At 36.5% G+C, this 24,322-nt stretch overlaps 1 protein-coding gene across 1 annotated transcript in view; it reads left to right on the top strand.

Annotated features, from left to right (window-relative positions):
- The window catches only part of ANKIB1 (ankyrin repeat and IBR domain containing 1), a 56,388-nt gene extending 33,916 nt beyond the window's left edge, over positions 1 to 22,472 (top strand). Inside the window, exons 6-19 of the mRNA XM_010022746.1 lie at positions 1,518 to 1,606; positions 2,552 to 2,696; positions 4,085 to 4,251; positions 7,091 to 7,179; positions 8,179 to 8,309; positions 11,276 to 11,410; positions 12,560 to 12,646; positions 12,748 to 12,814; positions 13,221 to 13,366; positions 14,088 to 14,266; positions 14,801 to 14,852; positions 18,156 to 18,267; positions 19,968 to 20,101; positions 20,443 to 22,472. Of these exons, the coding sequence (XP_010021048.1) occupies positions 1,518 to 1,606; positions 2,552 to 2,696; positions 4,085 to 4,251; positions 7,091 to 7,179; positions 8,179 to 8,309; positions 11,276 to 11,410; positions 12,560 to 12,646; positions 12,748 to 12,814; positions 13,221 to 13,366; positions 14,088 to 14,266; positions 14,801 to 14,852; positions 18,156 to 18,267; positions 19,968 to 20,101; positions 20,443 to 21,195 (2,286 nt within the window). The 3' untranslated portion in view covers positions 21,196 to 22,472. The remainder of the gene's footprint in view (positions 1 to 1,517; positions 1,607 to 2,551; positions 2,697 to 4,084; positions 4,252 to 7,090; positions 7,180 to 8,178; positions 8,310 to 11,275; positions 11,411 to 12,559; positions 12,647 to 12,747; positions 12,815 to 13,220; positions 13,367 to 14,087; positions 14,267 to 14,800; positions 14,853 to 18,155; positions 18,268 to 19,967; positions 20,102 to 20,442) is intronic.
- Positions 22,473 to 24,322: the final 1,850 nt, after the last annotated feature.

Genomic DNA, 24,322 nt, shown 5'->3' with positions numbered 1-24,322 from the left:
ATTCCTGCATTAAATCTTTCTTTAACTGTAAAATGCTGGAAAAGAAGCCCTACATCATATATTTATTTATATTATCAGTTGAATATTGTCCCGGAATATTTCCTAATTAAAATATATAATGAAAGATTACATGTCTTCAGTTCTACAGTGTGCGTTTTGTTTTTCACTGGTAGTCTGTAAGCCAGGAATGCAGGTTTGGATGGTGATTGATGTTCTAGATCTAGTATGTCTAAATCCAAATACAGGGTTACACATTTAGTATTCTTGTTAGTTTAAAAATCTTAAAAAGAACTACAAAAATAATATTTCCAAAATGTTTTTTATTAAATAATACATATTTTTCTGAAGTCTCTCATTTTGGCAGAAAAATGAAAACTAAAAGGAATAGATAAAATAAAACCACCAGCTGTAAAACTCCTTTTCAGGCTTCGCATTTACATCCTATCTTACAGTTAAAACTGTTCCAGTAAATGTTCTGTACTTGATATTTTGAACTTAGGGCTTCGTGAAATTCCTTATTTTAAAGTTACATTTTAAACAAAATTGCAAACTAATATCAACGTAATATTAACATCACACATTGTCAACTTCTGAAATATTAAATTTTGGCAAGACAATAAGCTGAAATGACTGAACAATAAATGCCTTCATTGAGTTTTGCAGTTTAAAGGTCAACTTTTTTGGTTTGGTTTTGTTCTGGCTTGAACACAAGTGCTTTTAAACAGTGGCATACCATAGGCTAACTTTTTGAAAGTCCTATGTCTGTTCAATATCTAAGGTATTGAAGTACATTTACTTGGAATCTTTGTTCTAACAGAAAGAAAAATCTGTTCGTACTACTTGAAGAATATGAATATTTATTTTCACACCTAACCACAAGCAGTTAGTGGTTTGATCCCTGTGCTCTAAATGTTTTCAGAGTAAGGATCTCAATATTCAATAAAATAGTCAATATTCGATAGTAACCAGTTATATAAAATTCAGCAGTGGTGTCTTCTGTTGCAATATTAGTAACTTAACTTATTCTTTATTTCGATTGAAAGTCTCAAAGTGTTTTAAAAAAGAATAGTATTTATGTAGATTATTACTTAACATATTTGGTGCTATTGCACAACTAAGGTGCTTCACCTTGATTTGGACCTGACTGTGTGAGATGCTACACAATTGCTGTAGCCTCTGTAATCTCCAAACTGCATTTCTGGCTGCCTGAGAAGCTGATGAAAAATCCAGGTCCCTTTTATCCCTGGAACTCTATCTCCGAGACCCCAGTGCTCTGCAAGGTGAGGCACTGAACTGGAGAACATGATGGAAGGCACCCCAAAATGTGCTGTTTGGATAGGGAGGTATAGAAACCAAAATACCCTATCTTTCTCATTTCTGTAGCTTAAGTAACTTTTTTTTTCTAATTATAGATTTTTTTCTGAGTACTTCTTTAAATTTTTGCTGATATTTTCCAAGGTAACAACATGAAAGTCTTTAAGTTATTTCTTAACCAGAAGTATTTTTTTCATCTACAGTGTGATATTTGCATGTGTAATATATCTGTGTTTGAAGACCCAGTGGATATGCCTTGTGGACATGACTTCTGCAGAGCATGCTGGGAGGCGTGAGTATATGTACTTTTCTGTCTTTTGAGAAACTTTCTTCAGTGCAGAAGTTACCAAGAGAACACTGGCCTGACAGGGTGATTCTAATTTGGGTGCTGGACTATGTGTACTGTTATTTGTGTGTGCACTCAGAGCTACCATTCAATGACAAGCAAGTGTTTGCGGTGGCACGTCTAGGGTGGGATTCATCTTTGTGAGTCCCAAATGCCAGTCGTTTCTAAATTAGTCGGAGCATAGCCGGGGCTGAGTTACCGCATTCTGAGAGATGAATCTAAGATGGGATGAATTGGAATCTCTACCTTAACTATTAAAGGATTTCAGGTGGCTAACTTAGAATAGCTGTCTCTCCTATAGATGATTAAAATTAGATGAGTACCATCATTGATGTCAGAGTAATGTTACAGCTTTTAAACCTAGCAGCCTTGTGTCCTGTTAGTTAAAAGTCCAGCTTCCAGCAGATATCTGAGCTCATTCTGCCTTGCATTCTGGTGTTTAGGGACTATAAAGGTCTCCATTTAGAAATTTGTTTCCAAGAGCAGACCTATTTTGATTAGCACAGTTGTAAAAATTAATTGCATATCAAATTAATTATTTCCTAGATTAATTACATTTACATGTTCCATTTCTGATTTAAGTTAGAAGTAATGCTCAGTTTAATTAAACATGTAGGACTGTCTCTGGTAAACAGCAAGGATGGAAACCACAAACACATAGGGCTAAGCATAGCTGATGGTACTCGCTTTTGGACCATGACAGTGTTCTTTTATTTTCTTTTTAATTATGCTGTGCGTCAAATCTGTAGCCCTTTTCAGCAGAAAGGGACAATTCCTATTCTTTGTTTAAAAAATGATTAATGTGAATATCTGTGAACCTAGCATAACGTATTCAGCAGCCTTTAATTTTTACTTTTTATTCACAAATACTGACTGACAAAATTCTGGCAGATTTTTGAATCTGAAAATTCAGGAAGGTGAAGCTCACAACATTTTTTGCCCAGCATATGATTGTTTCCAGCTTGTGCCTGTAGACATCATAGAAAGTGTGGTTTCCAAGGAGATGGACAAAAGATACCTTCAATTTGACATTAAGGTAAAGTATCAAACTGTTCTTGTACTCTTGAACTGTATTTCATTTTATAAAAATAACTTCCAACTGCTATGTTAAATGCTGCAATGTATCTGTAACTTCGCAAGTAGAAATTCATAAATTAATATGTACGCTGACTTATGTGCCATAATATCAATGTTTGATGTGTCACTGAGAAAAAAGAAAGAATAATATATTTATTCCTTAAGCACAAACACAGTACTTTCATAATGTGTAACCTAATGCAGTATTAATAAAATTATTTGATCAAACTGATGTTCGTAACAGGTCATATGAAGCTTTTCATCAACCAGCCTTGTTTGTGTTGGCAATCTAGAATTTGTAAGAGCTTTTGGATTATTTGTATTACCAAGAGACTGTTTACATGCAGAAATAGCACCTGTTCACATTTTTTAAATGTATTAGTACAAGCGAATTAATTTTTTTCCATCCAGTGCTTGATATAATTGCTATATGTAGGCAGAGAAGTAGGAAAACCTTGATTTGATTTTCCAGTTTGAATTTTTTATCGTGTTTGTTTCCATCATTGCAACTTGTTTTTAAAAGCAATCTTTTAATTCAGCTTTTTTCTTTTATACTAGTGTAGTAATGAACTAGTCTTGAAATTATGTGCTTCTTTACAATGGTGGCAGGGCATAAGAAAGTAGAGAAATATTTTTTCATTTACAATACATTAATTTCTCTGTGTGACGAGCCTCTTTAATACATAGTAACAGACTCTTATGCAGTAAGATGCAAATTAAATGGCCAGATTGGGTTAATCTTTTGCATCTTCGTATTTCAAGTGGCTGGTGATCAGCATAGGTTTGAAGCTAAGTAGTGAAAGTTCCTTTTTCTCCTCATTTATTAGATGTAAGTTTTACAAAACACTTACTATCTTAACCAAAACAGGTTGGAAGTAAATTCCTGAATTAGTCTAGTTTTGATTTCAGGTTTATTGCAGGCAGGATATATTGTGGGATTTTTGTTTTAATCAGTAAGATTTTAATTCTTTTCAGCTACAAGATTCAGTTTTGTTAATGAGTATATTGCTAGTGCATATATAGTAGAAATTTACAGTAAGCCATGTCACAAAGGAATTGACTTGCATACACTGAGTATTTTGTTTGGGATGTAAGTCATTTGCGTCTTGGCACTAGTTGTGAGTACTGTTGTTATTTCAAACAGACAACATTTTTAAGTTGGCGATTAAATTATTCCCTTTGTATAATTATTTTTAAAAGCCTGTCAATGTAGCTATAAAATTGTCCTTAGGCTTCTTGGCTTTGTTCCTTCAAAGGAAAATTATAAATACAGATTGGTTTGTATCAGTGATGAAATCTGATCTTATGTGGTAAAATATTTTCCTTTTTTTCCTTTTTTGATCACAGGCCTTTGTTGAAAATAATCCTGCTATTAAATGGTGTCCTATACCGGGCTGTGAAAGAGCAGTAAGGCTAACAAAACAAGGATCGAATTCAACAGGATCAGATACACTTAGCTTCCCTATGCTAAAAGCCCCTGCTGTAGATTGTGGGAAAGGACATCTTTTCTGCTGGTTGGTACTAGAAACTTACTTACATCTACATAAACTAACAGTCGTTGCTTTTCCAGGGATTAATTTCGAAGTCTCACTTAGCATCAAACATGCGACAAAAATTTGTATGGATGGTGTATGACTACTGTCCTCTATCCATGCACTAAATAGCATCATGTGCACAAATATTTTAGTACTTTGGGGCACAGCAAAAGTTTATAATACTGTCTTACTCATTATTGGCTCTCTTAGATGCAAAACAGTGGTATGGAGTGTTGTGATCTTCTGAGGGGACAGAGGAGAGGCAGGATATTGGTGGAGGGATTTCTGTGTCTGCTCTGGATTGCTGTAGTATAATTGAAACACAGCATATTATGTATTGCAGTACAGAAAATGAGCAATTTTTAGCTCTTTCTGCATTTTTGTAGACTCACGTCAAAGAAGCTGGAGTTTAAACATGACTATGAAGGACTTTTGGCTTCACAGTTAGATATTCTGTTTGCAGGATCACTCCAATCATCAGTTCACGTTAGGTTATCTTCTGTTGAATCTTAAGATGAATACAAGCTCAAGAAGGTGTAAAAAACCATAAGATATTTAAAACACATCCATCAGATTGCTTATCGTCAGCACTTCCAAGAAAAAGGACAACAGCAAAAAAGTGGTGGGATAGTTTTCGGAAGTGCAGAACAAAGCCCTGTCCTGAGTTCCTGCAGTACTATAGATCAGAAAGTTTTGCTTAGGACAGCCATATTAGTCTTACAGTACAAAAAAACCCATACATGAATGAGTTCCTCTGGAGAAAATAAAGCATATTCTCAGTTCAGAGGGTTTTCATCATTACTGTATGCTTAAAGGGAGCTTGCTTTATATCTTTAAAGTTCAATCAACACATTACACAGTTCTATACTTACATCAGTTCTGCAAGTTTTACTCAGGTAATCTACAGCTTAGCCACTGTAATAGCAATTGATACTGCACTCACTAAGAGTTTCTTCAGAATTTATGAGAGTCCCGTTCTGTGAGAGAGGCATCTCTTCAGGTGCACTTGGGAAGCCAATTGTAGATTGCAACAGTGTTTTGCTGGCTGGATTCAAAATTTGTTATATGGTATAAATATTATCATAAGGGGAAAGAAAATCCAGAACTGCATTCTTTTTGGATGATGCTTTTCGGCCTTACATGAATTTAACTTGTTGAAACTTGCTATGATTTTATTAAATATGTACTGCACCTTCAAATAAATCACCATGCTGAGTATTGAGGAAGGCAATCCATGGAGGCTAACACTGTTAAGTGTCACAACTGTTCGGTGTTAGTTCCCTTCATTCAGTGCTGTCAGGGAGTTTTGTTTCATAAAAAGATTTATGAGCGATAGGCTCAATGCTTTTACTCTATTAAAATGACATTCCAATATAAAAATCCTTGTTTTGGGATGGGCTGAGGAAAGAACTTCCTTCTATATGATACTCTCTGTTGTCAGTATCAAATAGATAGATACAGAAATAGAGATACATGAGAAATATATGTGATTGCACTTTATTAAAAATCAACAAATTTACAAATTTGAAAACATCAAAACCACAACCTTGCCCCTCGGAACAGATTAACTACTTAGCTTTTAACTTAAAACTGAGTTTTTTAAGTTAATTTTTGCTAGTTTCAGTCCCTTCTGGTAACAAAATCGGCTGAGAAGTCTTAGCTCTCTTGAAGCAAATGACTTACGTGTACTATTGCCCCACAGAAGTGGAAGGTATCATTTTTTAACCGCAGCTGAGATTGCTGTGTTACAGACTAGTTATTAATTCCAGTACAATCTTTCCCAGCTACAGATCTGAAGTATCTCCAAACAGAAGATCCTTGTGTAGTGAATTTAAGCTTGTTTGATAGCAGACTGGCTAGAGGGGAAACAGTTGAAAATGATTGCCATGACCTTTTCTTTGTTCCTGCATTCCCGCTTAAAAGGAATCAGAAGAGTACTGACTGCCGTAGCTTCTGAATTGGCACCGCAGAGAGCAGTTCACTACTGGATCTGCAGAAAACTTGCGTATGCTTTGGTGCAGCTGGTGCCCATCTGAAATGTACTCCCTCTGAATTGTTTTGTTTGATGTGGCAGATGTCTGAGGCTATTTGCTCATGTTCCAGTCAAAATGGGAATTGTTACAGATTTGGAGTCCATATTGGCACATCTGCACCAAGACACCAGCGGGAAGTCGTGTATCTGCCACTGTCTTGTAGTGATTGCCATGCTGAAAGCTAGTGGTGACTTCAAGAGAAGCTCAAGGGACTCATTTCTCCACTATATCCATATAACTAAGTTAAAGTCCCCATTTAAGATACTCTGGTGAAAAGAGTAAACATCCATAAATACTTAAAGTTGGTGTTGAAGGTTTTGGATCCTTTTCTAGATTAAAAGTTCACATCTACTTAGAGATTGATTATTACAACTGAATAGATGCAAGTAATTCTACATAAAATGCATTTCAGCTATAGCAAACTACCTACTTTTGGATAATCTCTTTATTCTGGCTTACCTTTATCACAGGAACTATACTAGCACGTTTTGTGGCAGTAAAATAGTACCCACGCATAACTCCAACAAACTGCAAACCAGCTGATTTATTATGGATTGTAATTTTTGAAAGCTCTTTTCCTTTCCTGTCTCATATCAGTATTAATAATGGTCATCTCTGCTTCTGAGAGCATTTTAAAATAATGTTAATTGAATGGCTTTTTATCTTGCTGACTTAATTAAAGTTCGAGTGTGTCTTGAAAAGTTTCCAAGTTTTTTAGCTTGAACCAGTTTTATAATTCTTAATCTCCAAATGATAAGTAATTGTGTATGCACCTTCATTTTCAGGGAATGTCTTGGTGAAGCACATGAACCTTGTGACTGCCAAACCTGGAAGGACTGGCTACAGAAAATATCTGAAATGAAACCAGAAGAACGTAAGAGTCAGGCCAGGGCGGGGGGGGTGGGGGGGGGGGTATGGTGGTGTCTTTTTTTTTTTGCTGCTGTTTTTATCTTTTGGGTTTAGAGGGATTTTTTAGCTGCACTACATAAAAACTCTACATTGGTTGAAAAATAGGATAAAAGGGGAAGAAACTTAAACCCCTCAGTGAGGGGCTGCTTCACATTGTAACTGTATATTGGGCAGCACTATGGTAAACTTCATAAGCATTTCTCCCCATAAATCTGCATATGGTTCAGTCATGGCATACAAAACTCCTTTCCCTTCCTCTTACAGCTTTTTTTCATTAATTAATTGACTTGTTCCTGAATGTAACTTTATTTGTCCTGGACAAATTTTAAATCTTTTAGCCCAGTCTGCGCTTTGTGTTGTGTTCGTTGCAGTTGTTTGTGTGCTTTAAACTAATTCAAACCAACAGGTGATAATAATAGGTTGAGGGTGAATTGCAAGAAATTGAGGGGAATGGCAGAATGATAAATAATGTTTACTGAGAAAGAACTAATAAAGGTTAGGTTTACACAGGACAAACATATTGTTGGTCAACATTAACAAAAAAATTAAAGATTGACAGTAATTCGAATAAAAAATAACATGGTTACCACAGTTCAGAGCCTTTCCATAATGCATTATAAATATTCTAGAAAGCACAGAAAATCTTACAAAGAATATACCATGCCCAGTTTACTCATATAAGTATTTGTTCATTTATATGTTACAAATATCATATATAATACATACAAATTTGTATGGAAATATATGTGTGGAAATATATATGAATACTATGTGTAATAATTTTATATATAATATTTATAAATTGGAAAATATATGTTCATCTTTGTGAGAAATATATACAGTGAAGAATTACAATGTTCTGTCAAGAAAAAGATCCTAATCTGATTTTCACAAAAGATTACACAAGTACAATTTCAATTTCTCTTCTTTTGCATGCTCCGTATCATCCTGTCACCCTCATAAGTTGTGGGAGTGAGTGAGGCGTATGAAGATGCTGCCAACTGCCTGTGGTTATTGACAAACTCCAAACCATGTGCCAACTGCAAATCTCCAATTCAGAAGAATGAGGGCTGCAACCACATGCAGTGCGCAAAGGTAAGAAAGACCCTTCATATAATTTGTTGTGAAACATAATTCAGGTTATATATGTCATGTATATGTTTTAGGAGCACAGGTGTCCAAAAGCCATGCCTGAGATCTGATGGAGCCTGCTGGAAGAATTAGATAATTTGCAAATGGCAGCTTACATGTATTTAGAAAATGTTTAATATTTAGTGAAATCTGTTTGGCTGGCAGGTAAAGACTATAATGATGGAAATTCATAAACACTAAGAAATACTGGCAGTACAGTATGAAACTTAAGGAAATGGAAATAATTGATTGTTTAATCACCATTAATGATGTAGAAGAGAACATTTTTACTTGGCAGAAGACGAAACATTTTAAGGAATGGTAACCTCTAATGAAGGTTTTGCCATACTACATTTTTCTTTTGCATTATGTCTCTTAATAACACAACAGAGAAGTTTAAATGGAAAACTGTAAACAAGTAGGAAAGAAAAGACAGCAAAGAGTAATTTCAAAAGAAACTTATTGGTGACAGCAGCCAAAGAATTAGTCATGAGTTTGCACTATGCTACTGAAATAGAAAAAATATTTTTTGCCGTGAGTTCAGTATCATTTGAGAAAGCATTTTCTCTCAAATTAGTTAAAAGCAGCATGTTAGAATACCATCTCTTTATGTCAGAAGTATCTTATATAACTACAGCTAATACCTCTTTGAGCAGCATCATTAAAACATAAGAAAGAAGCACACACTTGACATAGTTGGCTGCCAATGAAAACCTAAGAGACTTAGAAAGTCATTTTATTTTCCTGGAGAAATTAGTCTCTCTCCATTGCAATGCGCATCCTGTTTTCTTTATATTATCATCACACATATTCTCTCCCTTTCTGTGATATGAAGATTCGGGCTTTTTTCAGTGTCATTTCTTTGTTTTTGTCTGTGGCAGCAGAGAACAGATTCTCCTCCACTTTGGTTTATGCCAAGTTTGATGGGTTTTGTGTTGGTTTTGGTTTTTTTCCTTACATGATTTTTAAAAGAGCTCCTAAATTCTACAGTGCTAAAATCGGTTAAAGGTATGGTCATTGCAGCTTTTGCCACTTAGCTTATCTCAGCAGAAAAAAGTATGGCTTCAGGCTGGAAAAAAATTGGCCATTAAACACTGTTGAATGTAGATAATTTAATTCAGTGCCAGTCTAAGGCACTGGCTGACAACCACAGTTGTCTTTTATTCTTTGATGCTGTACTTCATAAACAGCTCCAACTGTCCTTAAAGCAGTCAGATTCCTTTTGTGGTGGAGAAATCTCTGCAAAGAGAAGCTGCCTCCCCTCACCCTAGTGAGAAAGGAAAGGAAGTATATCCTCAAGCTCATTGCAGAGCTTAGACACAAGATATAGTGGCCACCTCGCTTGTCTTCTCCTCCATTGAAGTAATGTCCTGTGACAAAGCTTCTGCCTTTGCTGCAGTAAAGTCTACTCAAGCCTACTACATCGTGAACTGTAACTGCCTCTTAGCAGCTAGCATGTAGTATCCTCCTCTGCACCAAGAGTGGTGTAGAGGAGGATACTCTTTGCTCATAGAATCACATTTCTGTACTAAGTAGACATTTTCCTCTTTTATGAGCCCAGTTTCTAAGGAGACAAGGCTTAGACAGTTCTGCTGTCTCCCGAGCCTGTAGCAGTTTTTAACCTTCTGAGTACTTTGAATCAGATATGAAGGAACAGGATGGGGTTCATGGATATTAAATTACTGCAAGTTCCAAGAAACTTGGTAGCTGTATGGTGCAGAGACTTAATTTGTACTGACACCAAGAGAAAGGCTGAAATACCTACTCAGCAGTTACCTCTTCTGCATGGCTCAGGCAGTGTCTGGGCAGCAGATGCAATTTGTTAAGCCTAGGCAATGCTGCTGCATGGCTAAGTGATTGTAAAGGCACATAAAACAGAGCTCAGGGGGTTGGGAGATGTGTAGCAACAAGTGGTGTGGTTTTGAAAGTTTAATGAGACAGGTACTGAAGGAGAGTCTGAGAACACTGCTTGGATCTTGGGATTTTGAGAAGGCTTTGGGAGATGTGAGAGATGGAAGATATTTATCATAGAGTGGTCATGGAGTGAGATAATTTGGGAGAGGTGAGATTACTGCGGTAGGAGCATATACACATAAATTACTAGAAAGTTAAGCTTTATTAGTTCCGTTGCTCGTGAAACAAATATTAATGGCTTCATATTAATTAATACAAATTTTTGCTTACTTTTTTCAGGATTTCTCTTTTCTTATCTGTAAAACAGATGTCATAAACATGATTCACCAAGTTGATGTCTTTTGCTTCCAAGTATTTTGAAATAAATTAGCTGAGAACTCAGTGCTGAGTTGAAAATATTTAATACAGTTTGATCTTCTCTGATGCAGAGAAGCCTGGATAAGTCAGATCACCTTTGTAGGTTGTTACCTGTTTTGAAAACTCTACTCAGTCAATGCAGAAAAGGCTCACCTTGAAGTAATCACTCTTCAAAGCTTATGTTCTGGTTTCTTCTCTGTTGCTTTAGTAGTTGTTACTAATATTTTGCATCAGGAACACCACATGACAAAAATACTAGTAATCACATTTTTTAAGCGATATTAGCAGAAAAAATAACATTCATTCTCATGAACAGTTTCTGTGTTGCTTAAAAAATGGGACTATCTATTTTGAAAACAATGACAAAAAAAAACCAGGCCTGATCAGCTGTATTTATCATATGACTGTTTTATCCACTTGAAAATTAACATGTAGATCCAACACAATTGTGTTATCCAAGGAACAAAAATTATGATTGATGTGATTTAATAACTCAGATCTTCTGTAGCATGTAAAATGGGAAGGAAGCTCCTCAAAAATTTTTTTTTACCATAAGCACACCCATAATGATGTTAATTCAGTTGTTCCTGGAGGAATAATGATGAATAACTGCAAATCTTTCAACTTTTTTTTTTCCCTTGTTGCTTTTTTTTCTGAAGTGCAAATATGACTTTTGCTGGATATGCTTAGAAGAATGGAAGAAGCACAGCTCTTCCACTGGAGGCTATTACAGATGCACTCGCTATGAGGTTATTCAGCATGTAGAGGAACAGTCTAAGGAGATGACAGTAGAGGTAACAAATGAATGTGTGTGTTTGAAAAATAGTGCTAAGGCTGTAATTTTCTATTTAGGGGAGGTTTCATCAAAATTCTTCTAAACCCAAGTTTTATATTGAAAAATAGAACCTTAAATTTATCAAAGAGACAGAAAGAAACACAGCTTATTTGTGGATAGAAACATAGAATTTGGTTCTGCATTTGGCTTTGGTAACAACCACTGGTGACTTTACTTGATTCATTTTACTTCTCTGTGCCATGGTTTCCTTTTGTGGAATGGGTATGCTAGTACTGTAATTAGCTGCTGCGCACTACCAAAGACATGCATTAATTTTGGCTTTTGGAGAGTATCCTTAAATAGCATGCACACACCGTGTATCAACACTTTGGCTACAGTATTTACAGACTTGTGAATTTAAAAATTGCATTTGCCTCTTTACTTACATGGCATTTGTCAGCATTGTGTACAGTAGAATCATAGAATCATATTAAGATCATCTAGTTCCAACCCCCCTGCCATGGGCAGGGACAACACACACTAGACCATGTTGCCCAAGGCTCTGTCCAACCTGGCCTTGAACACTGCCAGGGATGGAACATTCACCACTTCTCTGGGCAACCCATTCCCGTGCCTCACCACCCTCACTGTAAAGAACTTCTTCCTTATATCTTACCTCAACTTCCCCTGTTTAAGTTTGCACCCATTACCCCTTGTCCTATCGCTACAGTCCCTAATGAAGAGTCTCTCTCCAGTATCCTTATAGGCCCCCTTCAGATACTGGAAGGCTGCTATGAGGTCTCCACGCGGTCTTCTCTTCTCCAGGCTGAACAGCCACAACTTTCTCAGCCTGTCTTCATACAGGAGGTGCTCCAGCCCCTTGATCATCCTTGTGGCCCTCCTCTGGACTTGCTCCAACAGCTCCATGTCCTTCTGATGTTGAGGACACCAGAACTGCACACAATACTCGAAGTGAGGTCTCACGAGAGCAGAGCAGAGGGGCAGGATCACCTCCTTTGACCTGCTGGTCACACTCCTTTTGATGCAGCCCAGGAAACGATATATAATGTAGAGGGAGTAGTTGATTATGTAATTATATCTACTGGTGATTGCTGAATTAAATTGTAAGATTTATCTTGGTTTCTTTTGTTTCCCCATTGTTTTCCAGGCTGAAAAGAAGCATAGAAGATTTCAAGAGCTTGATAGGTTTATGCACTATTACACAAGGTTTAAGAACCATGAACTTAGCTACCAGGTGTGGATCTAGCCATTTACAGCAATTTTTGTTTCTATTTTAATAGAAACAAATTTTATTTTTATTTTAATCCAAAAATAATGATTTTTTTTTTTAATTAGTTAGAACAGCGCCTTCTAAAAACAGCCAAAGAAAAGATGGAGCAGCTGAGTAGAGCTCTCAGTGGAAGTAAGTATTTGCTGTGATCTGTGAATTTTATTTGAAATAAGATCAGCTCTGTTATGGCTAAACCTTTACTCTTGGATAGAGCTTACATCAGTCTGCTGTGTGATGAGATCCCTTCAGTACTCCAGTACTAGAATTTATAAGCAGGGTAGAAAGCTAAATGTACAGTAAATCTTACCTATTCCAAAGACTCAAGGAGAAAGTAACATTAGTAAGGGAAAAGGTAGTATTATTCTGTGCTTATTTCTTTTAGTAAGACCACTGTGTGGTCATTGTGAACCTGCTGCTGTTCACTTGCCAGATATTTAACTGACGTGCACATGAATTTAATTTGGAGGAAAACTCTTACACTAAAAAAATGCTGACATCAGAAGGAAAGTATTTGCACAGTGCTTGTTTCATCTTACAGCTGAGGGAGGCTGTCCTGATACCACATTCATTGAAGATGCAGTGCAAGAGCTTCTAAAAACTCGCCGCATTCTTAAGTGTTCTTATCCATATGGATTCTTTTTGGAGCCAAAAAGCACAAAGAAAGAAATATTTGAACTTATGCAGGTAACACATGCATATATTTTGCTTTTCTAATGTTCCTTTTTTTTTGTAATATTAGTTATCAGTGTGGTTTTGCCATTTTTGTAGTGTAAAACTGATATACCTGCTTCGTATTTGTAACCAAGTTTGGAAAACTAGCACATTTTAATTACTCCATGACAAAGTAGCTTTTAGTTCAATTTTAGAATGAACAAAAAAATACTTCGCTGCAAAAGGAAAAGAGTAAGGTCTGGTGGAAGGGGAAAGAAAGAGAACAATTTACTGTTAATCTTCTTTCTGAGGGTAACATTTTAGCTTCAATCTTCTTCTCTAGCTCCTCTTCCCTTCTACTAATGTGTCTGACGGATGGGTGGGGACAAAACAGGGGGACTACCTGGGTGGCAGTGGCATGAACAACAGGAGCTGCTGTCTCCTTTCGCTTTTCCTTTTACTTTCCCTTTTTCATTCCCTTTCCCTCTCCCTTTCCTTCCCCTTCTCCTTCTCCATCTCCCTCTCCCTTTCCCTCTCCTCTCCTTCCCCCTTTCCTTTCCCAGAGAAGCCCAGCTGCAAGCTGAAGGGCAACATCTAGGTTGGTAAAAGGGCAGACATTTTGGGGTATGTTGGTATTTCACATGGTATTTTCAGGAAAATCGTTCTCATTTGCTCAGTGGTTGCGGTGTAGAGCTCTGCCTGATTCACATTTCACTGTAGAACTATTTTATTCTGTATTTATTAACTATTGTAGACAGACCTAGAGATGGTCACTGAAGACCTTGCACAGAAAGTGAACAGGCCTTACCTTCGGACTCCTCGCCATAAAATCATCCGTGCAGCTTGTCTTGTGCAGCAGAAGCGACAAGAGTTCCTGGCCTCTGTGGCCCGTGGTGTGGCTCCTGCAGACTCACCAGAGGCACCCAGGCGCAGGTAATCCAAGTGCTGTGCGTGTCAAACCAGTTCTTTTGGTAGCTGCCAGAGTGGGTGAATCTACTGTCATTCTTTGACAGAGAGGTAACGTGGAGCTGATAAGCACAGTGGTTGTAAGTCACCAGATGGTTTATTTTCTGGGATCCTCATGTAATTACAGCTTTTCACTTGACAAAAAATCTATTTGAGAATCACTGCTCTTTTATATTGCAACCCAAATTGCTTTCCCATCTATGATACATTAATGATTTGACGTCATGGCTTCCATTTCACTTTTTTTCCTTCAAGATTGTCACTAAATACCTGGTATGATTTAAAAAAATCTATATGTATTTGCTAAAAATCAGGCAGTTCTGGAATGGTCAACAGTTTAATGATATGGTTTTCTAAGTGTGTTTTGAGGTAGGAATTAAAAGACTTGTTAAGTTCAGAGAATTACAGTTGCACTGGTTTTTAGATGTTGATAGGTTTTGAAATTCTGGAGGGTTTTCGTATTTGTTCTACTTCTAAGCTTTATATCTCTTAATTTTATAGCTTTGCTGGTGGAACATGGGATTGGGAATATTTAGGATTTGCATCCCCTGAGGTAAACTATTTCTTTTTAATTTCTTTAATTTAGTTCTGCATATTCTAGAAACACAGGTATGATCGCAATCTGCATGAAGTGCTTCCTTATTTTGGTTCAAAGCATTTCAAGTTGGTCTAAGCTCACCATTTGATTCATTTCACAATAGAAGGAAATATATTCATAGCTAACTGTGCAATGACTCTACATGATATAGTTAATTTAAGGTGGCATTAGACAAACTATGTTGGATTCATCGTTTTCCAAGTACATAACCAGTTTTAAGATTGTCTACAAACTGGTGTCTATGTGCTGGGGAACCTTAAAGTAATAAATAGATGGAACTGTGAACGTCAGTTCAGCAGAATTTGACAAGAAGTCTAAGAAACTTCCATCCTTCTGTCACAATCCAAGAAAAACATACAGGCATACACCTAAACATTGTTAACCATTTGAAATGTTTATTTTTGGGTTTATGTATTGAAGTAGGATGGAAATTGCATACTCAGATGAGATGAACTTCTACTACTTAACCAAGAATGAAAATTATAATTTTAAAAATCAATATCCCACTCTCTGTATATGGGAAAGATTGAATAATTTTCAAGACTCTTCACGAAAATATGAGAAGCTTCTTTTATCATCTTAACTTTTATTTAGTATTTTGAGAACATTGGTTAAAGCCTTCAATTAGGAAGGTAGCTTCATTTCAACATTTCCTTGGTGCTGTTTTCTTTATAGCTAATCATTTTAAAGCCTCCTGGAAAACTCCATGGACTTTTTCTTTATATTTCCTTTCCTATTGTTGCTGGTGAGCGTCACGCTGCTGAGAAGACAGCTTGCTTCTCTACAGAAGATCAGCTTGCTTCTCCTGTCTAGTTCCTTTAGTCCTTTCTTTTGAGATAATTCCACACTCGATAATACCAAACTTATTGTGGTGTTACTGTGTCATCAGAGGAACTGGTTGTGAGAAAAAGCTGATAAGAAATATGTTGATGAGCTGTTTAGCAGTAAGTGCCATTGCAGTCGTGCTTAGGTGATTGCTTATGAGTTTTTTTGATTTGCATAAATGTGGTACTGTATGGTGTAAGTTGGTTTCTTTGCTACGTAGCTATCAAGAATACTTGCAACCACCTATGCTAAAGGAATTTTCTAGAATTAATTATGGTCATTTGTGTTTATTTTAGTGAATTTCACTACAAAATTTTTTATAGAGAATGACTGTGTATACCAGATTATTACAGAAACCAAAATCTTACTGGGTTTAGGGAGGAACACTGCTTGTGGCAGACCATTGTGTGAAAGCATGATGTTCCAGCCCAAGAAACTAAAACTTCTTTTGCTCACATATATAAAATTGTTCCACGTAATCAGAAATAAATTTTATCAGTAGTGATTAAGATACCTTTCTAAAGGTTAAAAAGTAACCAAAAGTGAAATGGCTATTGGGAAAATCTAGGATTTTATTGCAAAAAGATGAGAGAGAAGTTCTGATACGATTCATATATCTTTGTGTTCAATGATCACTTCCCATTATTCCTTATTTGATTCACAGTGATGTAATTATATATAGTTTAAATAATTTAGTTATATTGTTCCATATCAAGTTTTGATTTTCTCTTGTTTGGAGCACAACCTTCCTTTTAGGAAATCTTTGAGCTCCCGTAGGAGCTGGAAGAATGTTTTAGATAATAACCACTTCATGTTTGCCCTATTTTTTTATGCTGTTCCATAGGCTAAGAAGCAATACTACTAACCACTGTTGAAGACAGTAACTGGGGTAAATGGACCTTTTTTCTGGTCCAGTACAGACAGCTACTTTGAGCAACCTGGTCTAGTGGAATGTGTCCCTGCCCATGGCAGCAGGGGGGGGGGGGGAACTGAATGATCTTTAAGGTCCCTTCCACCTCAACCCAAACCATTCCATGATTCTATGATTTTTATGTTCTTACAATTTTCGTGGATCTTCTTAGATCAAAATCTGCCCACACTGATGATTCTGTGACTATTCTTTTGTTTTGCATATGTCATTGTGAATAAGAGTTTGGTCTGAAAGAGTTTGTGGAAAGACAACATGCCATCATAGAATCATAGAATGGTTAGAGTTGGAAGGGACCTTAAAGATCATCTAGTTCCAACTTCCCTGCCATGAGGTCACTGAGTAAGAGAATGACACTCTGTAAGTTTAACACACTTTAGATGTTGAGATATTCCAGGATGAAAAGTTAATGTAAGATAAGAAAGCTAATGGTAATGTTACCTTTCTAAAATCGTTTGGCCAAAGGAAGTCTTCTCCAGCTTGGGGCTCAGGGAAATAAATAGTGTTACAGTGTTCTGAAGAGAAGAGCTAGTACCTGCGTGTATGTTTTTATAGCCTTGGGTAAACAAATAACTGAAATTAACAAAAGATCTTACATGCAGAGTCAGGTTCAGTATCAGCTGTACTAACCTTAAAACGTATCTGGAAATTTGCCTTCCAGCATAAAATTAGTCTCTTGATATTAGGAAAGGTATGGAAATCAAAACATTTATTTCCAAGTATTAAGATAATTAACCCTTGGGATGCTAGCTTGATGTGGTCAAAAATGAGTCTTTCCCATAAATGTTACATAAACTGTCTTGGGTAAATACACATCGCATAAGAAATGACAGGCTGCAGGAGTTCAAATCCATATGGTAATGCTCATTAGCAGCTCAAGTAAGACAAAAATAGAGGAGATCTGTAATTCATGGAATAAAAATCCATCAGACTGTGCAGTAGAGGTGTATCAGCTGTGGCTTAAGAAGTTCCTGAGACACAGTGTCCTGGAGGCTGGGAAAAGTGTAACAAGTCCCGGTGTATGTCTGCCAGCTTTCTGTAGTCTTCCAAAGGTTACTTTCTGCTGGCAGTTGCTGGCAATGGGGACTCTGAAATAACCTATTGGTTCCATTCAGATTAATTGTTATGTTCTAAAATCACTAGCTCTGTATTTATTGGAAAGTGTGTCAATGTGTGTGTATATAAAGTTTGGCATCAAAACAAAAAATGCATACTTGTAATTCTTTAAAAAGGGGGATTGCAAGTATTAATATGTTGGTAATATGTCAAGTATTTTTCTTTGTTAATTCATTATTTTACCTATTTAGGATTACCTTGTGGGGTATTTTTAGTTATTATTTATGTTAAGCATTGCATGATGTAACTTGCAATTTATTTTTCTGAAAACAGGTGATTTTATAATAAACATATAAAATCACACATTTTGTCATAAAAATGTGGTGCTTATTATTCAGAAAAATATTACTGCATGCTGCCCTGTATTTTGTAACCTTTGGTTTATGCAGGAATATGCTGAATTTCAGTATCGGAGGAGGCACAGACAGCGTCGACGTGGAGACATGCACAGTCTGCTGAGTAATACTCCAGATCCTGATGACCCCAGTGAGAGTACACTAGGTATGTTCATGCCTGTGCCTGTTCCTTTCCTCTTTCTGCTTCAGAAATTGCTAGTAGTGACCAGAGTGTTCATTCTTCTATGGATACACTTTAAAGAAGTTTCAAATACATTGCTGTATCTTCCAGGATACAACATAAAGGCTTATTTTTGCTTTTTTGTATGTGATCTTAGAAGTGTTGTTGACTTCACTGTGGCTGCTCCTCTTTTTAAAGACATTTATATTCCCACTAACAACTCCTCAGCTGTTCAGAGCAGGTTTGCTTTTCTGAAGAAATTCTGAAGGGCAGATACTTCATATGACAGTCTTACCTATGTACCTGCTCCTTTATGCCAATTAAAAGGACCATTTGTGCATAAAGAAGAGGGTGGGTGGAAGAGGATTCCCCCACTACAGGCCTGCTGGAAGTGGAAGATAATCACACGGCTGTATTCCAAAAAACCCTGCTCAGAAAATCCTGTATTGGCAAAGACAGCCAAGAAACGAGTTGGCATGGGCCGTGACTTCCAGCATATGCTCTTCTAAGCAGTGCTATGGCTGGTAGTGCAGTCTCTTAAGGTCACTGTAACTTGGCTGTCTACATTCTGCCAGGACCTTTGCAAAGGTACAAAAATAGCTCAAACTGTTTCTTCAGAGCTGCCAGTTGTGTGCTCGGTCTCTAAGCCATGCGGCACAAACTCATGGCTGTGTCTCACGAACGTAAGTCCTATACATAGCTTGTTCTTTAAAAACAAAAGGAGAAATTCTCTGCTGAGGAGAAATAAACACATTCTTTATTTTAGAAACAGTAAAAAGAATTTTGGTGAGCTTCGGTCCTTCCCTATTAGATGTAAAATGCAAAACCATCCTGTTAGTTTGAGGACTTGAATTTGACGGAACACTTGGCTATTGCAGTGATGACCAGGGCGTACTGTTAAAGCACACAAAAGAGAATTAGTTTGTCTCACCTTATTTCATTTTGAGTTTTGAAGTGGAAAATTCCATTTTCCAAAGTCAAAAGAGTTACATTTGTTTTTATTACAGGGCAGTTCTTCTGGAAACAGCATTTTCCTTCTCATTTTTTGGGTTGTTTTTTTTTTTATTTATGGTTGGTTTTTTGGATGTTTTTTGTTTGGGGTTTTTTTTTTGTTGTTGTTGTTGGTTGTTTTAAAAAAAACAGACTGTCAGTAATTGCTGAGGTTACACTACACTAACAACTCTTTCTTGTGCTGCAGTGTTATGGTAAAAGTTAATGTAATGTTAACATTACAGCTGAGTTGTTGTCTTTGAAAGAACAGAGAAATGGGCAGGCATTGCTTGTAATCCACTGGTACATGTATCCTGTATTTTGTCCACGTGCAGTATTTTTCAGAACTTCCCATAAATCATCTGTGTGCCTTAGAAGCACTTTGTCCCTCCTGCCAATGGACTTATGCTCCTGATGGCATACCCCATCCTTTCAAAGACAAAAAGAAGGGTAGTGACAGCAGAAAAGCACAAATGAGCCAGTCATTCACTCCTTAAACTGTGGGACTGGGGTTTTAGCACTGTGCAAGAGTTGGTGTGGAAGGAGTGTTCTGGATTATTTCCTTCAGAGTGAATAAAGGAGTAAAATTAGACAGAAGGGATCCAAAAGGAAGGAAGAGATTCTGCCAGTAAATGATAGTGGAGAAATCTTCCTCGATGGTTCTTCAACCGTTTTTGTTTCAATTGCCCAAACAGACACTCAGGAAGGTGGCAGTAGTAGAAGACATGGCACCTCCATGGTGAGTTCAGCTTCTATGGGTATTCTGCACAGCTCTTCGCTTCATGACTATACCCCTGTCAGTCGCTCTGAAAACCAGGATTCTCTTCAGGTATCTCCCCTAATCTCTTTTCCATTCTCTCTGCTTTGCTTGCCTTCCTCTGGTCTGCTTTTCTGTGTCACTTTGTCTGCAAATTTTCTTAATTCTTCAATGAGAAAGAGAGATTCTAGGACAACAAATTATACGTTCACACTGGTAAGAAATGCTAACCAATCTCTAATGTAAGTCACTTTTTAAATTACATTGTCAACTGTGTCAGTAAAAATTGGTTCTGATAAATGACATGTAAGAATAATGAATTAATTTCAGATTTGAGCCCAAATTACTTTTCATCCGAAATATGTAACAAGATGACAGTTTTATTCTGACAGCAACCTTGTATATTTTCACAGGCTCTGAGTTCTTTGGATGAAGATGACCCAAACATTCTTCTAGCTATTCAGTTATCATTACAAGAATCTGGCTTGGCCATAGATGAAGAAACTAGAGACTTCCTAAATAATGAGGCATCTTTAGGAGCAATAGGTACCTCTTTGCCTACAAGACTGGACTCTGCTCCCATAAGTATAGATAATCCAAGAGGCGCTTTGAGCAGCTCTGAGCTGTTAGAACTTGGTGACAGCCTGATGAGACTAGGGGCAGGCAATGATCCCTTTTCAGCTGATCGTCTTCACTCACACCCTTGCAGCGACACAAGAAGTGGATTGTATTCAACATCCAGTGATGCCGATTCCAGCAGTCAAGATCCCAATACCAATGAAAATCTACTTGGAAATATTATGGCCTGGTTTCATGACATGAACCCACAGAGTATTGCTCTGATCCCCTCAACAAGTACAGAAACAGATGAGGATTCCCAGCAACCCAATACTGAAGATGGGTCAGCAGGTCAACCAAAACTTATAGACACAAGGCTGGAGCCTCAGGAGGAGCATGCACTATTTGAGGATGCCCTCAAAAATGAAGGCAGAGGAACCCAAACAGAGGAAAGCACTTCTGAAGAAAACATTATTCCGGGTGAAATGGTATCACAGAGTGGTGATAATAACAGGGAGGTAACAAGCACTCTGGATGCCTCAGGAGATGCTTCAAGTCAGACTCCTCAAACCTCAAGTGAATGGATTGAACATGTGCATCTGGTATGAATAAAAACTAAACCTGGTGTAAGTGAATGGCAGTGACAGATGGTACAGTATGTGGAGTAAGCATTATGGAGGCTTTGATCCACATAATTACAGCTCAGTTGTAACCACTGACGTAACATCGGATATTTAGGAGTTCTCTTGAATTGTAGTTCTTTATAATAATGTGAACCTTTCAAGGAATATCCTTTGCATTTAATTAGGTAGTACTTGCCTTTTTGCTCTCAAGAAGAAGGAATAAGTAGGTTGTATTCCACATTCCTAATACAATGCAGCATCTGTTTAGCCTTAGGTTGATGATCCTTAACTTGAAAGTATGGATTAAAGGCTTACACTGATTATTTTGGTTGGTTTTCCTAAGAAATAGTTTATTCCATTTTTTAGAACTCATTCTTTCACCAAAATAACATTTAGCAATTTGTTTGCGTTTTGGTTTTGTTTTCTGTAACTTTTCTTTACTCAGTTTTCATTTTTGTTAGCAGTGTGAACGGAGGTATTTAATGCTTCTCCTTAGTACTGCTCCAGGAACAAGTTTTAGGGGATATTCTTTCCCACTAAAATCAAAGATTTTTTCATGTCTATTTACAGTCCAAATGTGCCAAACTGTGAATAGTTAGCTGGCCGTAGCCTAACGGAACAGTGCAGTGTTACTCTGTCAAACTAATCCCACAATTCTTAGCAGTGAAAGAAACCACTGGGTAGCATTGCTTCTCTAAATTAAACTGGCATGTGTTGCCATGGTGACTGCATTTAATTAAATGTAGCCTGTATCTTAAGTTAATAAAACCTAATGCTGCTGTTAAACAGTTATTTTAAATATTAAAATACAGTGAGTTAGCCACAGCTATGCTGTATTTTAAGAGACACTTTAATGGAAGTGCAATCATAGTTCTTTTCATAATTCTACAAAGCATTCTATGCACTAATAGTGCGATTACTTTTAATGATAACATTTTATAAAAATGTAGGAATACAGAATTTTCATATATTAGCCAGTCCCACAGTTAAAGTTCGGATAACACATTCTGCTCAACATGTTATGGTGCCTTTGCCTAACCCAACTGGATAGTTGCCACAGTTTAAACAAGTAATTCAAATTCAGTGTCTGTTCTGGAGTAACTATGCTATTAATTGCAAAGACCTCCATAAAACCACCCATGGCCTTGCCTTTACAGTAAATAACTAAATGTTCAGTCAGTGTTTTTGCATAAACAAAACACTGCTAGGTATTTGTTCTATTGCACAATATTCATTTGCTGTGTGATTACTGTTTAGTGTAAAAAAATAAAAATAAAAAATAAATTAAAAATAAAAAAGCAAACACAAACCCCCTTTTCCTAGATGTTGTACCGTGAAAAAAAAAATAAAATACTGGTTTTAGGTTTGCTTAAAAGCATCAATCTACAGTTAGTGAGATACAATGGTACAGTATGTAATTACAACTAGAGTAAGTTGTTCAAATGGCTGTTTTAATTACATATAATCAAAACCTGTCATAACACAAGCAAATTACATACACTCCGTTTTAAGTTTTGCTTAACTGTTACCAGAGATTTGTTGATATGATATAAAAGTTTATTACTACTGAGTGTGTATAGGCAAGTGTCATAATAGCAAAGTTTATGTATTGATTACTGTGAGTTCAAGTGAATGTTTTGGTAACTAATTCATGCCAATCCAGCTTTTGAACCTTGAAGTCGCAAGGTTTGTATTAGTGAAAAATTAAATAAGAATATTTTACTCTTACCCCATAAAAACCTTGTTCATTTTGCAAGCATCTTTAGAGAGAATGGAATAGAATAGTCTTAAATAATTCCAGCTTTTCCTCTAGCTGCCCTATGCCTTGTCATCATAATGATCCTTTGGACATCTTTGAAAAAATACATATTTTAAATTCTTCTATGATATAAAATCCTTCAACTAAAACAGTTCTTGGTGAACTGTCATCATGAATTGGTCTGAAAGTTGTTTAACTCACATAGCTTCTTTGAATTGTAATTTCTGAACAGAAAGATTCTCACAAAAAGATTGTGTATTGCATTGAGATGTCTTGCAAAGTTATGGTAAGATATGTAAGAATGCTTTCTGTGAAGATTGTGAAGTCTGTGGGTTCTGGTTTTTTGTAATTGGTTAGGTTGTGCAGTATATCCCTTGTTTCCGTGTTACTCTTATGAGCATGAAATTAGCCTATTAAATTTGTATTTTCTTGGTACTTATTTTAACACCATAGTCATTGACTTTACAATTCAAAAATAAAGTTTGGCAAGACTATTTTGTAAACCTGTTAATTTTATAATGTAAAAAAATTACTCTAACCTTGAATTGTTATTTGCACTTTCATAGTCTATACTTGATACATTCCCACTTTATATACAAGTAGGATACTACAACCATGTAGATGTTTGGCCAAATGAATGCTGTTAATAATATGTAAAATTCTTTGATTAAACATTTATTACTTAAACTAACTCCGTTCTGTCTCATTACATCTTAGAGTTACTGTAGCAGATTAAGAGTGATGACAGACATTTTCAGGGTATGTTCAGTCCTGTGCCAGAGTAACTGGGGACCACATAATCAGTTGAATGTTTTGATTTGTTAATAGAAGGTACCTATATTCATTAAGCTTTTAAAAGAAAATCTAAAATACACGATTTTGTCTTAATTGCTACAGCCATATTTTTGTGAAGAGTAATGCCTTGTCATTACAAACAGTGGTGCTAAAGAGTGGGGGGACTCATTGTTCAGGAAGATCCTGTTAATTAGTGTTACTTATGTGCCACTTAACATCCAGGTTCCTTTTTGTTACCAGGAAATTTCAGGTTACGTTAACAGGCACTAAACTATTCTGTTAATTGCTATAGTAATTTAATTAGCTTTCTCCAACAAGCACGCCAAGATGCTGGAGAGCTTCTGAAAGCTAATGTACGAAGTTGGATTAGTCACTGCAAGGCACTTTCCATCACCTGCTGCTGTGGTATCACTGCATATGTTGCAATTAGCAAGGACTGAGTTTTACTAAGAGCGTATCACGAGAGATTTTTGGGTTTATGGCAGCTAAAACATACTAATAGACAAATTTAAAACATACATTCTGAGGTGTTTAAAATCACCACAACGTGCTTCAAAA

The sequence above is a fragment of the Nestor notabilis genome, unplaced genomic scaffold (genome assembly GCF_000696875.1).
Source record: "Nestor notabilis isolate BGI_N333 unplaced genomic scaffold, ASM69687v1 scaffold311, whole genome shotgun sequence".
NCBI lineage: Eukaryota > Metazoa > Chordata > Aves > Psittaciformes > Psittacidae > Nestor > Nestor notabilis.
This window is presented reverse-complemented; position numbering and strand designations above follow the sequence as displayed.